At 45.3% G+C, this 17,500-nt stretch overlaps 1 protein-coding gene across 2 annotated transcripts in view; it reads right to left on the bottom strand.

The window, feature by feature from the left end:
- Positions 1-17,500, bottom strand: part of LOC143284272 (glycine receptor subunit alpha-4-like) — a 273,405-nt gene that overhangs the window by 6,896 nt on the left and 249,009 nt on the right. The window contains exons 10-11 of one of the 2 annotated variants that reach the window (XM_076590961.1): positions 16,465-16,632; positions 14,323-14,361 (exon numbers count right to left, since the gene is read on the bottom strand). In XM_076590961.1, the coding sequence (XP_076447076.1) occupies positions 14,323-14,361; positions 16,465-16,632 (207 nt within the window). The remainder of the gene's footprint in view (positions 1-14,322; positions 14,362-16,464; positions 16,633-17,500) is intronic. The other variant, XM_076590963.1, reaches the window with a different exon arrangement.

Raw genomic sequence — 17,500 nt, 5'->3', positions numbered from 1 at the left:
CTCAGCTGTGGGTGGCCGATGATTCTCTGCCCCGTGGCGAGCTCTCCATAAAGGATGTCTTTTGGGATGCGACCATCTTCCATGCGGCGAACGTGGCCCAGCCAGCGCAGCCGACGCTGTCTCAGCATGGTGTACATAGTCGGGAGGCCAGCGCGAGTCAGGACTTCGGTGTTTGTCACCCTGTCTTGCCAGGAGATGCCGAGTATGCGCCGTAGGCTTCTCAGGTGGAAGGTATTGAGCCTTTTCTCCTGACGAGCATGTGTGGTCCATGCCTCGCTGCCATACAGCAAGGTGCTGAGGACGCAGGCGTTGTATACAGCCATCCTTGTCTTCGTGGTCAGCTTGGGATTTGTCCACACTCTTTGTGTGAGGCGGGCTAGTGTTGTGTCTGCCTTCCTGATCATCTTGTCGATCTCAGTGTCAAGGGAGAGGCTGTCGGTGATGGTGGACCCAAGGTAAGTGAATTGATGGATGGCTTCAAGCTCGTAGTCATAAATGATGATGGCTGGTGGAGATGGCGTGTCTTGGCCTAGGACATTTGTCTTTTTGAGACTGATGGTCAGACCGAAATCTTTGCAGGCCTGGGAGAAGCGGTCCATTAGTGACTGCAAGTCCCGCAGGGTATGGGTCACAACTGCGGCATCGTCAGCAAAGAGCATGTCTCTGATGAGGGCTTCACGGACTTTTGTCCTTGCTCTGAGGCGGGCGAGATTGAAGAGCTTGCCATCTGATCTGGTCCGCAGGTAGATCCCTTCTTGCGCTGTGCTGAACGCATGTCTCAGGAGAAGAGCAAAGAAGATTCCAAATAAGGTGGGGGCGAGGACACAGCCTTGTTTGACACCGCTGCATACGTCGAAGGGCTTGGAGAGGTTACCATTAAACTGCACCGCCCCTTTCATGTTGGAGTGGAAGGACTCAATCAAGCTGTGCAGTTTGGGGGGGCAGCCGATCTTTCGAAGAGCCCTGAAAAGGCCGTCTCTGCTGACTAGGTCAAAGGCCTTGGTGAGGTCAATGAATGCGACATACAGGGGCATCCTCTCTGCTCTCTGCACTTCTCCTCGATTTGGCGAAGGGAGAAGATCATGTCTACCGTGGATCTCTCTGCTCGGAAACCGCACTGTGATTCCGGGTAAACGCGTTCGGCCAGTTTCTGCAGGCGAATTAGGAGGACCCGAGCGTAGACTTTGCCTACAATGCTGAGAAGTGAGATGCCTCTGTAATTGTTGCAGTCGCTCCTTTCACCCTTGTTTTTGTGGAGGGTGATAATCTTTGCGTCCCTCATGTCCTGCGGTACAGCTCCCTCATTCCAGCACTGACAGAGGACTCCCAGTATTGAGGCCAAGCGCGCTGCACTCACTGAGTACAAACGTTCACCCAGTGAGAAGAACATGCAAATCCTCAGGGCCGCCAGGAGTAAGGTTCAATTTAACGCCAGGCGATGTGCAAATGAGTACTGGACAGAGCTCAGCGAAGAGATACAGAATGCTACTGAAAGAGGCAACATCCGAGGGATGTATGACGGTATCAAGAAGGCACTGGGACCAACACAGAGCAAGACTGCCCCCCTCAAATCCTCCACTGGGGAAGTAATCAACAATCCTAGCCAGCAGATGGAAAGATGGACAGAACACTACTCCGACCTCTACTCCACAGAAAACATGGTGTCCAACTCAGCCCTCGATGCCATCAAGTGCATGCCGGTCATGGAAGAACTTGACGCAGAGCCAACTGAGGACGAACTCAGCAAGGCCATTAACAGCCTGACATCAGGCAAGGCACCTGGCAGTGACGGAATTCCCCCAGACCTCATTAAACACTGCAAGACTACTCTTCTGCATCCTCTGCACACAGTCCTCTAAATAAATATATAAATAAATAAATAAATTACTCCGCGCCGCAGCTGTGACTTTTTTTTTCTCCAGATCTGCATGTGCTTGATGAAGGGTCAGCAAGCGATATTAAAAAAGAAAAAAAAAAAAGAAAAAAAAGAGAGAGTAATTGTATTTACTGCACTGTATGGTATTTGGTGATGTCCTATTTTTGCGTCCAAATTTACTGCACATAAATAGGACTTTACCACTGCATATTGTACTTTTTGTCACATCAAATTTCTCTGTGTGAAATTCGGCCTGTGTGGCTGGCTCCCTCCCAGCAGTATTCAGTTTGAAGAACCGGTTGATGACCAGACATGATTGTGCAACACTGTACGTTCCCACGGCAACCGACAGAAAATGATGTCATCAACCAGCTCTGTGTGGTGACACTGATTCAGGTTAATTGATGGAGAAGGAATTGCCGACGAGATCGAGGCTCTCAAAAAATGGGGGGGGAAAAAATCATGTTCTGTTTTTCATCCGGCAAAGACTCGCATGATAACCAGTCTGTAAGCAATGAAATCACTTTTATCTTCGTTGAATCGTGTGTTTATTTTACTGCGTCATAAGTGTTGCGTAATTCTCTTAAATCACGTTATGACGACTTGGGTGGGTGAGTTTAGCCTGCCGGGTTTCGGCTGAGGCATCTTAGTGTGTCTGGAATTGTGGACTGTATTCTTATTTTTTCTTCAAACCAACAAGTCTTAGGTTTGTTTGTTTTTTTCTCTCTCAGTTAATCAATCATCGTTAATCTTCGAATGAGCGTGACTGCAGTATGATTAATACACGTGATATCAACAAGAGACTTGAACTTTGATTCGCTTGTTTTAATCAATGTAAGCATATCTGTCTGCTTGTGTTGACTTTTTTTTTTTTTTTATAATTTTTTTTTATAAATTTTCAAAGACAACCGACTGCGTTGAGCTGGCTCAGTTCCTACATTCCGTTGTAACAATCGATCGCAACTTTTCAATCGCGGCCTGCTGCGCTGAAACACTCCGACGCAAGACCTTAGTTTGAGCAGTTTTTACACATGAACAGCATCATAACTAGTTTGAGCAGTTTTTACACGTATACAGCATCATGACTAGTTTGAGCAGTTTTTACACGTAAACAGCATTATAACTAGTTTGAGCAGTGTTTACACATAAACAGCATCATGACTAGTTTGAGCAGTGTTTACACGTAAACAGCATTATAACTAGTTTGAGCAGTGTTTACACATAAACAGCATCATGACTAGTTTGAGCAGTGTTTACACGTATACAGCATCATGACTAGTTTGAGCAGTGTTTACACATAAACAGCATCGTAACTAGTTTGAGCAGTTTTTACACATAAACCATATCATAATGAGGAGGCCACGAAGATAGAACCACTTATGGGCTGCCCTTACAGTGAACACACACACACACACGAAAAAGAGTACACACTCATCATGCAGACAAACAGCCAATGAGAGGGTGAGTACAACAGCTGTGGAAAGCCAACAGAGGGGGCGGGATGAATACAGAACAACTGAACACATCCACTGAGACCACAGAGAGAGAGAGACAGACAGAAATGACGCAACATTACATCCGGGTTCAAGCCGCCGATATCATTCAACGCTTGGCATTCGGCATTGCTTCCCTGTTCCCTCTGGAAGAGAGCGATAACAATGGACAATGAAATTACAGTCAGGGTGTCCAGTGTACTGTGCATTGGCCTGTTGGGGAGAGAGACAGAGAGGGTGGGGAGGGAATGAGGGGGGGGGGGAGGAAGAAAGATGATGGGTGGGGAGAGGTAGGAAGTCAGAAAGTTGGGAGGGGAGATGGAGGAAAGGAGACGGAGGAGGAGAGAGAGACGGATAGGGAGGGTGAAAGAGGATGACGGGAAGTGAGAGAGAGAGAGGAAGAGTCTGTGTAGTGGGGGGCGGGGTGGGGGGAGGAGGTGCGGGGGCAGTGGGAGGGGGGGGAGAGAGAGTGTGTATCTGTGTGTGTGTGTGTGTGTGTGTGCGTGCGTGTATGAGAGAGAGAGTATTGTAGAGCGCTCCTTTCAACGTGTGGTCTCCGAAGAGGATGGTGGAAGTGGAGGTTGAGGTGGTTTAATTGTTAGTGGGAGGAGGGGGGGGGACGGACATCCCAGGAAACCAGAACGCACTCTATGATGTCAAAAACCCAGGTCAACATCACCAAATGATGTCCAAGCTTTGCTCGTGTTAAGGAAAAAGAAAGAAACAAATACACAAATAAACAACAACAACAACAAACACAGCTGATCGAAATGACACCGACTTCATTCATTGGGTAATTACCGCTTTTCAAGGGCACACAAATGCAGCCCACAGACAGAAATTGTGCAATCGTTCTTCTTAAAGACAATAAATTAATTTAAAAAACAAAACAAACAACCCCCCCCCAAAAAAAAAACAACAACAAAAAACAAAACAACAACAAAAAAACACCCCAAAAAACAACGAAATAATACATGGAAAGCAAACGACGCATAAACCTTTTGAAAAAAAATCCTGGCTCTATTTTGTGCACAAAAGAAAGAAAGAAAAGAAAAAAACTAAAGAAGAAAAACACGCTATTTTCCACGCCGAGAAGAACTGTCCCTAGCTTAGTTCATAAAAGAAGAAACCTTACTGTGATGCTAATGATAACAAAATCACTGACTGTACAACAGAAAGACACAAGTTTCAGTGACAATCGTCTGGTGTCATCCATCTGGATCTAAACAGTGAAGTCAGTGAATGAAGAAAAACAACAACTGCATTTACAATAAATTGTCAATAAGAAAGCAAGACTGATTCGACGAGAAAAAAAAAGCAAAGCAAACAGCTAAAGCCGAGCAAACACACACACACACACACACACACCCGCGCGCGCGCGCGCACATACACACACAAACAGTCGCACGCACAAAAAAAACAAACACAAACAAACAAAAAGTTTAACTATTTTTATCTCACATAATTCTTATACCCTCGCTTGACTAAATTATGGGCAGACAGAACAAAACGAAAAGACGGACAGAAGCATCCACTGATTTAAAATTTTCTATCAGATGGTGATGTGGTATTCACAAAAAAAGAAAAAAAGAATGAATGAATGAAAGTTTATTGTTCGTATACACACTGACCCATAAGCTAGGATGTACAAATTCCATGGCGTAATGGCACAATGAATGGTGTATGAGAAGAGAGGGAGGAGGGGGGGGGGGAGAAAAAGGAAGAGAACAAGTAAGGAGATGTGGGGTCTAGGAGGGGGAAGGGGGGAGCGGAAGCGAGAAGAGAGAGAAAAGCGAACATCATAATTATTACAAAGGCAAGACAATCAAACAAACAAAAAACAACAACAAACAACAACAACATACATACGAATACTCAAAGACAAGAAAATAAAACCGAAACAATACAAATTTCTTCAAGAAGCAACAAATTGAGGCTTTGCTTAGAAATAAGAACAATACTATAATAACTCCATCTCACTTTGAACATTACAAACGAAGACGTCTTTCAATACTATTATAGGCGAATAAGTGTTTCTGGTATGAGAACAGGACAACAAAGAACAAAATACATCTCGTTTCCATAAAATTGACTGGATACTGGACACAGCAAATCTTTTAGGATGAATCATTCAGCTGATTATTATTCGTCTAAATTTGGCCATTTCAAATTTCAAATGTCTATGTCCAAAGTGACATGAGTCTTCGAGTCATGACTGACACCAAAATTCCAATGAAAATATAAAAAAATAAAATATGTCACTATCCTAGATGTTATACCCCCCCACACCCCCGGCCCCCATTTTCATTTCATTAACCATTGGTAAACGTGACTAAGAAACCCATTAACATTTCCAACACCTTTCTCTAACCAGATAAAAACATTAACCACGATGTAAATTTGAACACTCCAGTTCAAATAAGTGAAGAACAGAGAACGTAGAACTGAATTTGTCTTGTGATCATCAGAAGGATATGTATCATTTTGCGATATCAGACGGGTAAGTACTCTTGTCAAAAGGATAGGCATTGTTTTCTGACTATCATAAGGATAAGCACTGTCTCCTGGTTATCATAAGGGTAAACATTGTCTTCTGACTATCATAAGGGTAAACACTGTCTTCTGGCTATCAGAAAGGTAAACACTGTCTTCTGACTATCAGAAAGGTAAACACTGTCTTCGGGCTATCAGAAAGGTAAACACTGTCTTCTGACCATCAGAAGGGTAAGCATTCTCTGACTATCAGAAAGGTAAATATCGTTTGCTGACTATCAGAAGTTAAGCACTGTCTTCTGACTATCAGAAAGGTAAATATCGTCTTCTGACTATCAGAAGTTAAACACTGTCTTCTGACTATCAGAAAGGTAAATATCGTCTTCTGACTATCAGAAGTTAAACACTGTCTTCTGACTATCAGAAGGGTAAACATTGTCTTCTGACTATCATAAGGGTAAACACGGTCTTCTGACTATCAGAAAGGTAAACACTGCAATCCAAACGGGACAACTGGAAAAGCGAGCATACGTTTGGAAAGGGTAAACAGAAAAACAACAACAATATATTCCTCTTCCTCCTACATCCTGCACCCCTCCCCAGGTGTGTTCCACCCCACCACACATGTTGACAAACTGCTGAAGGACGGTTCTTCTTTTCCTACTCTCTGTAACACAGTTAGCTGTAACGCACGTGTGTTCATCCCTTGATTTACCTCGTACGATCCGGCTTTCTGTCGAGACAGATTGCATTTTCTTTACCCAACTGCATTTTCTGTACCCCTCCTTGCATGTTTGTACTGGGGCACACACTCGCGCACGAGTGCGTTTGTGCATGCTTGTGTGTGTGTGTGTGTGTGTGTGTGCGTGCGTGCGTGCATGCGTTTTAGTGTTCGAAAACGAATTGGTTACTTCATGATATCATTTAGAATACAACATGATGATGACGATAGTGACAGTGGAAATGATGTGGATGATAAGGAGACGTATGGTCACACACACACACACACACACACACACACACACACACACACACACGCACGCACGCACTCACACACACACATCCGCTGACTCCTACACACTGGCATCGTGTTGGGATGGACAGGATGTTAAAGTTTCGTTCATATATGTCACGTCAACGCGTACATTAGGTTACGAGCCGCCCACGAGAGCACAAACGGTCGAGTACAACAGTCATGCAACACATAAAAACCCAGACAACACGTTACTAGGCAGGGATACACGGTGAATGTTGTACAACTGGTAACAGCAAAGTGTTTCAGAACTTGGGAATGCTGATGCGCTAACAACTGAACCCTTTTATAACTTAGATTTCAAACATCTAAACGTTTGATATCCAACAGCTGGACTCTTTTGTAATCAAGTCATTACTGGTCTGAAGACATATAATATACCCATACGTATCAATACTATATGGGTAATATAGGTATTATAGCAGAACGTTTTAGACCTCTAATACATTAAACAGTTAAATAATCTAGTGCATAAACAATACACAATCAAATATTATAGAACATAAGACATTAAACGGTTAAATAGTTTAGAAGACAGACAGAACACAACTAAATGCTTGCTGAACTCGGGCATTTGTCACTTTTCTCTCTCTCTCTCCTTCTTCTCCTTACTTCTTGCTTCGACAAGATCTATGTGGATTTGAGACAACGGTACATAATATATGCATACCTATATTATCTATCAAAATGACCAAGACACGAAAACATCAAAATAGTGTTAATCAAAGAAATGAGGGGTGCGGGTGGGGGGGGTGGGGGGGGGGGTGGAGATGGAGCGGGACCGAGAGAAAGAGATAGCTTTGTCTTGAATAGTTACTGTGGGTGTGGTGACCCAGTGGCAACATTTCCGCCTAGGAAGCGAGAGAATCTAACACCGCAAGGGGATCGAACCCTACACTCGCCGGTAGCACCCCCCCCCCCTCCTCCAACCACCAATCAGGACTTGAGTGGTGGTCTGGAGCCAGTTGCAATGCTTGGTTCTAATTTTTTTGACAGTTACACGGGACTAAATGCCTACGTTGACCGAACTACGCCATTGGTCAGTTCCATGCGACACACAGTAGCGGGTTACGACCATAATAAGCTCTTCCGTTCGAGCAATGCAACTGGCTCCAGCTGATCACAAACAATCATTCGGACGAGACCACAGAAACCGAGGTCCCGGGTGTAGCATGCACTTAGCGCACGTTAAGAGCCCACAGCAACAAAAAGGTATGTCCCTGGCCAAATTCTGTAGAAAAACCCACTTTGACAGAAAGAAGAAAAATCCAGATATAAAAACAAATACACTTGCAGGCAGAATAAAGAGTGGTGCCGCTCTGTAGCAACGCGCTCCTCCTGGGGAAGAACGGCCAGAATTTCAAACACTGTTGTGACAAAACGGAATACAAGAAAATACAAGATAAGAGAAGACAATACAACACAATACAAAAATAACACAACACACCGCAATACAATGCAATACAACAAGGACAGCAAAGGCCCACGTGTTAAGAGGTATGTGGGTGGCCAGTACATGATGGGTGCACAGCATGCCTAAGCTTATGCTTGGTGCTAGTCCCCATTTCGACACTTCCTGTCTTGGATGCGAGTCCTGATATCGACACTACCTGTCTGATGCTAGTCCTGATATCGACACTACCTGTCTGATGCTAGTCCTGATATCGACACTACCTGTCTTGGATGCTAGTGCTGATATCGACACTACCTGTCTGATACTAGTCCTGATATCGACACTACCTGTCTGATGCTAGTCCTGATATCGACACTACCTGTGATGCTAGTCCTGATATCGACACTACCTGTCTTGGATGCTAGTGCTGATATCGACACTACCTGTCTGATGCTAGTCCTGATATCGACGCTAACTCTCTGATGCTAGTCCTGATATCGACACTACTTGTCTTGGATGCTGGTGCTGATATCGACACTACCTCTCTGATGCTAGTCCTGATATCGACACTACCTCTCTGATGCTAGTCCTGATATCGACACTACCTGTCTTGGATGCTAGTCCTGATATCGACACTACCTGTCTGATGTTAGTCCTGATATCGACACTTCCTGTCTGATGCTAGTCCTGATATCGACACTACCTGTGATGCTAGTCCTGATATCGACACTACCTGTCTTGGATGCTAGTGCTGATATCGACACTACCTGTCTGATGCTAGTCCTGATATCGACGCTAACTCTCTGATGCTAGTCCTGATATCGACACTACTTGTCTTGGATGCTGGTGCTGATATCGACACTACCTCTCTGATGCTAGTCCTGATATCGACACTACCTCTCTGATGCTAGTCCTGATATCGACGCTACCTCTCTGATGCTAGTCCTGATATCGACACTACCTGTCTGATGCTAGTCCTGATATCGACACTACTTGTCTGATTCTAGTGCTGATATCGACACTACCTGTCTGATGCTAGTCCTGATATCGACACTACCTCTCTGATGCTAGTACTGATATCGACACTACTTGTCTGATTCTAGTGCTGATATCGACACTACCTGTCTGATGCTAGTCCTGATATCGACACTTCCTGTCTGATGCTAGTCCTGATATCGACACTACCTGTCTGATGCTAGTCCTGATATCGACACTACCTGTCTGATGCTAGTCCTGATATCGACACTACCTGTCTTGGATGCTAGTCCTGATATCGACACTACCTGTCTGATGCTAGTCCTGATATCGACACTACCTGTCTGATGCTAGTCCTGATATCGACACTACCTGTCTTGGATGCTAGTCCTGATATCGACACTACCTGTCTTGGATGCTAGTACTGATATCGACACTACCTGTCTGATGCTAGTCCTGATATCGACACTACCTGTCTGATGCTAGTACTGATATCGACACTACCTGTCTTGGATGCTAGTCCTGATATCGACACTACCTGTCTGATGCTAGTACTGATATCGACACTACCTGTCTGATTCTAGTCCTGATATCGACACAGATGTCTACTGACGAAAGATTCAAACTTAAACAAGAACAACAACCACATCTTTGTAATGGCAGATCCGGGAAAGAACATGCAATCGAACGGCCGAGGCTAGTGTGTAATTATGAATAAAATCCCGAACATCAGGCGTTTTTCTTCTTCACACACACACACACACACACACACACACACAGATACACACTTCATGTGCTCCTGCCTATGTGAGTGTCAGTGCTTGCGAGCGTGCGTGGGCGAGTGTGAGGTGGTTGGTAATGAATCCAACGTCTATTCACTAACGCGATTTGTGTGTACAAGCGGGCCGGTACAAACGTTTGTGCAAGCCGTTTGATGGCAAGTAGGAAAACGCGTGCGGCCGAAAACGGATGAAAACTTCTGTAGGTGTCAGATGGCATTAAGTGCGCGCGGTCACAAGTCTGAATATACTATGAAGCATATTGTTAAAAAATAAATAAATAAATAAGAAAAAAGAAAGAAAGAAAAAAAACCTGTACCATAACAAGTCTGAAATATACTATAAGATATTCATCTAAACAAGTCTGAACTGTACCAAAGGAGTGCGCAGCAGACATGCTTCATTGCCATCGTTATTATTACCGGCAGCTTCGCCAACACAGTTCCTTTGTGGCTGTATCGCGCCGTTTCTGTTTGGTGGCAAGCACAGAAGAAGAAGAAAAGTGCAAAACAACAGTGGTGCTCCTGTGTATTCAGAAATCAGCTAACATACACCCCCCCTGGCCCCTCCTCCGCCCCCCCCCCCCACACACACACACACTACCACACTGTGTGTTTGCGCGGTGTGTATGTGTTTTCTAATGGTAATAGAATAAACAAACAATGTTGTTTTTCATCTACGTCTCCCCTTAAATGGGAAAAATGAAATTTAAAAAGTAATAAAAACAGAAAGAAAAAAGACGATGAAAAAAAGAATTAACAAACAAATTATAAAAAGAAAAACAAACAAACAACATATTCATTTCAAACTATGGAAAATATAATACGAACAGAGAGAGACAGATAGACAGACAGACAGAGAGAAAGAGAGAGAGAAAGGAGCTCGTGTTTGCAAGCGTGTGAGCGTGCGCGCGCTTTACAAATGAGTCAGTGCAAATGAACAGGCCCTTCGTGGAAGCAGAAACACCGACAGGTTTATTGGTGTGTGTTTTTGTTTCGCACCCAGAGAACCACGGTCATGTGAAACTTAGGCTGAGCCACACTCCAGAGAACCACGGTCATGTGAAACTTAGGCTGAGCCACACCCAGAGAACCACGGTCATGTGAAACTTAGGCTGAGCCACACCCAGAGAACCACGGTAATGTGAAACTTAGGCTGAGCCACACTCAGAGAACCACGGTAATGTGAAACTTAGGCTGAGCCACACTCAGAGAACCACGGTCAAGTGAAACTTAGGCTGAGCCACACTCAGAGAACCACGGTCAAGTGAAACTTAGGCTGAGCCACACTCAGAGAACCACGGTCATGTGAAACTTAGGCTGAGCCACACCCAGAGAACCACGGTCAAGTGAAACTTAGGCTGAGCCACACTCAGAGAACCACGGTAATGTGAAACTTAGGCTGAGCCACACTCAGAGAACCACGGTCAAGTGAAACTTAGGCTGAGCCACACTCAGAGAACCACGGTCAAGTGAAACTTAGGCTGAGCCACACTCAGAGAACCACGGTAATGTGAAACTTAGGCTGAGCCACACTCAGAGAACCACGGTCAAGTGAAACTTAGGCTGAGCCACACTCAGAGAACCACGGTAATGTGAAACTTAGGCTGAGCCACACTCAGAGAACCACGGTAATGTGAAACTTAGGCTGAGCCACACTCAGAGAACCACGGTCAAGTGAAACTTAGGCTGAGCCACACTCAGAGAACCACGGTCAAGTGAAACTTAGGCTGAGCCACACTCAGAGAACCACGGTCAAGTGAAACTTAGGCTGAGCCACACTCAGAGAACCACGGTCAAGTGAAACTTAGGCTGAGCCACACTCAGAGAACCACGGTAATGTGAAACTTAGGCTGAGCCACACTCAGAGAACCACGGTCATGTGAAACTTAGGCTGAGCCACACTCAGAGAACCACGGTCAAGTGAAACTTAGGCTGAGCCACACTCAGAGAACCACGGTCAAGTGAAACTTAGGCTGAGCCACACTCAGAGAACCACGGTAATGTGAAACTTAGGCTGAGCCACACTCAGAGAACCACGGTCAAGTGAAACTTAGGCTGAGCCACACTCAGAGAACCACGGTCAAGTGAAACTTAGGCTGAGCCACACTCAGAGAACCACGGTCAAGTGAAACTTAGGCTGAGCCACACTCAGAGAACCACGGTAATGTGAAACTTAGGCTGAGCCACACTCAGAGAACCACGGTAATGTGACACTTAGGCTGAGCCACACTCAGAGAACCACGGTAATGTGAAACTTAGGCTGAGCCACACCCAGAGAACCACGGTAATGTGAAACTTAGGCTGAGCCACACTCAGAGAACCACGGTCATGTGAAACTTAGGCTGAGCCACACCCAGAGAACCACGGTAATGTGAAACTTAGGCTGAGCCACACCCAGAGAACCACGGTCAAGTGAAACTTAGGCTGAGCCACACTCAGAGAACCACGGTAATGTGAAACTTAGGCTGAGCCACACTCAGAGAACCACGGTAATGTGAAACTTAGGCTGAGCCACACCCAGAGAACCACGGTAATGTGAAACTTAGGCTGAGCCACACTCAGAGAACCACGGTAATGTGAAACTTAGGCTGAGCCACACCCAGAGAACCACGGTAATGTGAAACTTAGGCTGAGCCAGTGCACTATTCTGTTTGTGCGTGCGTGACGGCACAGTTTTTCTCCGTCTGCAATATTGATATTTCATCATTATTCTTCAGCCTCGACTGTCGACAAAAGCCACGTGGAATTTCGGTAGTATGTGCACGCATACAGGGTCAAACAGGTTTTTTCTGTTTAAAGGTGGTGTCAAAGCGTGCGCAGCGATCCATATGGCCGACACCACATTAGCTTAACCCTTTCACGGCCAAACTCGCATTTATGCAGCAGCTAGGTAGAGGACCCATGTCACTGAAGGGTGACCAGATCATGGGACTGTTATCCATGAATCTACTGCTCTTTATGTTCTGTGGTAAGATAGGCCATATTTTCTGCATATCACACGGGGGTGGGGCGGGGGGTGGGGCGGGGAATCCCCAGCTATTCCTAGACACCATATTTTTGTGTTTATAGCACAAGGGAATTCTGCACTCTAAATTGACTGGCGGTGAAAGGGTTAAAAAGAAAAAAAAAGAAAGATGCCTGACCTACTCATAAACCCAAAGAGTTGTTAACGCCTTGAGAGCCTACTCATGGTTTGTATAAAACAAACATGAATTCTAATGAATAAATAAATAAAATAAAGAGAAAGTAAATTCTTTAAGATATGATAAAAATAAAGGTATTGGTGGAGGGCAAGTAAAAGAAATAAAACAATAATAGTAATGGGCCACGGTCAGCGAACTTGTGCGCACTAATACGTGCGTGTATACTTATATAAGAGTTCAAATGCGCGCGCACTCACACACACACACACACACAAATACAGACACACACACACACACACACACGGGCGCGCGCGCAGGTTTATAAACATTCGACTTGTGAAATCTACATGAAACGCTGGATAACGCGCACAGAACAGGTGGATAGGATGCCATGGAGATACGTTATGGATGTATTTTGATACTGATATTTGCGTGAACTTAAATAAGAACACATCTTTTAATTCCATAACTACAGCCACGCCTTAAAAAAAAAATCACAGAGATTCTAATCCAGATCTGTTTAGTTGACGCCGGCTTTCACTGTTGTTAAGTCAAGAAAGATCAAATTCCGATACCGATATCGAAAGACTGAAATTATCCATGATCGAGAGAAAGAGAGGGAAATAATGCCTTTTAAATGAAAAAGAATAAGAAAAAAAGAAACCATAAAAAAAACCTCACCACAACAAGCTGCATGTGCGAAGATAAAAGTGCGCCTCAAAAAGCAAGGAGTAATTCCTTTTCAAAAATATATTCTTCACGCTACAAGTATGGCGCAAAATATTGCGAAGAAGTGAATGATAAAAACCAACACAAGGAAACAAAAACAAACCACTGACTCTTCCAGTACGTTAAGACCATAATTATATACTGTTATCCACAAACAACAAGTAGTCCTACAGAACGATGCACAAAAAAAAAAGAAAAAAAAAAGAAAAAGAAGTATATATCAAACAAATGTTATCATCCCATGACGAATACAATCCTGTGAAGACCACGAGAGGCTTCTGTTAACGAGACATAACACTGGACAATGCAAATGAAGAAAACAGCACATCAAACGTTTCTGAAAACAACCAAAGCACCAGACATGGTTTCCCGAAAACCTAGGACACTTCCATCCACAAGTACTCACTTTTCGGATCACCACCTTCGGAGACCCAGCACCGTTCATCTGAGCAGGCATTAGGGAGAGAGAGAGAGACAGGTTAGTTTCACACCACGAACCAAAGTCACTGCAAACAATGCATGGCCTGCTGCTCTCAAACTGTCATCAACCACACACACACACACACACACACACACATTGCAGGAACAAAGACGTTCCTTTCCCTAACGTCTGAATGGCTGGGATGTTGAGGATTGTCTTCAGTGAATGTAGATCTATGCACAGGCCTACAGGATCACGATAGCTATACCTACCCCTTCTTCATTTCCATCTCTCTCTCTCTCTCTCTCTCTCTCTCTCTCATACACAAATATTCATGCGCACACAAATACAGCAAGCACACATGACCCAATCGCTTGAACATAATTCTCTTGTCTGCACGATTCTTATCATAGCACATAAATAAAGACTGTGACTGACCAAGAAACGTACTAAGAAACGCCTACAAACATCAGTCTGCTGATAACGTTTTACTGGCAAACAAAGAAACAAAACAAACTACATGTTAACACCACTGACACACAGCAAAACACGGATCACCACAGGTGTGGAAGCATGCCCTATGAGACAGGTGTTTGTGTTGTCAAGAGACTGGGCGACACGGCCAGGAATCAAAATGTACCAAATGAGGCAATAAATGGAGAAACCTTTCGGCACATCTCTCTCACTGCATTCAGTGTCTGGCACAGAAGGCCACACAGCGCTTGTTTCCGCAGGGAATTCACCGGAAGTGGAAATATACTGAAGTGCGGATCGGAGAACTGAACACGGGAGACTTGAGAAAACGCGCACTTTGGCCAGGTGTTCTGGTTGATGATACTCAAACTACACGTTATCGGCTAGTCTAATAATGTGACTGGTGATACCCAAACAGTATGGTAGCGGTAGACAACACGTTAGTACCTGGCCATATGTTCTGACTTAAGACACCCAGACATCACGTTAGTACCTGGCCATATGTTCTGACTTAAGACACACAGACAACACGTTAGTACCTGGCCATATGTTCTGACTTAAGACACCCAGACAACACGTTAGTACCTGGCCATATGTTCTGACTTAAGACACCCAGACATCACGTTAGTACCTGGCCATATGTTCTGACTTAAGACAGCCAGACATCACGTTAGTACCTGGCCATATGTTCTGACTTAAGACACCCAGACATCACGTTAGTACCTGGCCATATGTTCTGACTTAAGACACCCAGACATCACGTTAGTACCTGGCCATATGTTCTGACTTAAGACACCCAGACATCACGTTAGTACCTGGCCATATGTTCTGACTTAAGACACACAGACAACACGTTAGTACCTGGCCATATGTTCTGACTTAAGACACCCAGACATCACGTTAGCGGCTAGCCAAAATGTTCTCACTGAAGATACCCAAACGACACGTTAGAACATTCCGGCAAACAGGACACACAAACCTGAACCTTAACAGAACACGGCGGCAAATCATTAATTTTTATCACGGCACCTCCTTTGGTTTGATTGGATGGACGGGATGAGGAGGGGGGGGGGGGAGCAAAAACTGCATTCAACACAGCAACCATTTCAACATGGCGGCAACTCCTTATGGCAAGCCGAGCAAGGATTTGAATTTAGCGTGAGCGGAGGTTGAGTGGTCGGAGAGATGGGTGGGAGTGCAACAAAAGCGGCTTCACAGTATCATTGCAGCCACTGTCCCTCAGGCCCAGAGAGAGAGAGAGAGAGAGAGAGAGAGAGGGAGGAGTGGGAATGCAACAGACACTGCTTCACTCTATCATTGCAGCCACTATCCCTAAGGCACAGAGAGGGAGAGAGAGAGGGAGAGAGGAGTGAGTATGCAAAAGAAGCTGCTTCACTCTGTCACTGCAGACACCGTCGCTCTCGCCTAGAGAGAGAGAGGAAGAGAGACAGAGAGGCAGAGCGGAGTGGAAATGCATCAAAAGCGGCTTCAGTCTATCATTCCAGCCACTGTCCCTCAGACAGAAAGAGAGTGGGAGAGAGAGAGGGAGGGAGGAGTGGGGATGCATTAAAAGCAGCTTCACTCTATCACTGCAGCCACTATCCCTCGGACATAGAGAGACAGTGGCACCAAAAGGGCATGCTTCCTGGCCACCTGTGGCCTGTGGCCAAACAGCTGTGTCCTGGCCAGCACCTCGGCCATGGCCAACTCCTTGTCGGCCCTTCTGGCCAGCACGTTGACGTAGGCAAACTCCAGCAGGGCGGCGAAGACGAAGATGAGGCTGCTGACCACCCACACGTCTATGGCCTTGATGTACGACACCTGCACACACAAGGCACCAGGCAAAGAGGTTATTTCTCGTGTTCTCCTGGGGGCACTGAAACGTTACGTACACACACAGGGCTTTGATGTAGACACTTGCAAAAGACACAATGCCTTGATGTACAACACCTTCACACACACAGGACCATCAAGTACGACACATGTCCACACACACAGGGCCTTGATGTTCGACACCTGCACAGACACAGTGTGTGTGTGTGTGTGTGTGTGTGTGTGTGTGTGTGTGTGTGTGTGTGTGTGTGTGTGTGTGTGTGTGACATCGCTGAATGTACATGCGCGACTACATCTTCAAAGCGTTCAAGGGATCATCCACTGCACGAGTACAGACACACACACACACACACACACACACACACACACACACACACCTTCACACACACACACACGCACGCACACACACACACACACACACACACACACACATGTACAATCACCAGAATGTGTGACAACGGGACACTTAGCAAAATCCCACATCCGACACACACGTACACACCTTAGCCTCCTACCACCCACCCAAACCCAACTGCACATCCAACAACCATTCACACCCTCAAAAGAAATAACCTAAGGCCCAACCCTCCCCTCCCCCTCATCCCGTTCCCACCACATCCACACCACACACACACACACACAGACACACACACACACACACACACACAATTGTTGTGTAATTTACCATTATGAAATAAAATCTTGACTTGACACAGACACACAGCCACACCCCCCCACACAGCCACACACCCCCACACAGCCACACATACGGACACACAGCCACACACACCCACACACAGACACACAGCCACACACACAGCCACACACAGACACAGACACTCAGCTACACACACCC

The sequence above is a fragment of the Babylonia areolata genome, chromosome 7, assembly GCF_041734735.1.
Source record: "Babylonia areolata isolate BAREFJ2019XMU chromosome 7, ASM4173473v1, whole genome shotgun sequence".
NCBI lineage: Eukaryota > Metazoa > Mollusca > Gastropoda > Neogastropoda > Buccinidae > Babylonia > Babylonia areolata.
This window is presented reverse-complemented; position numbering and strand designations above follow the sequence as displayed.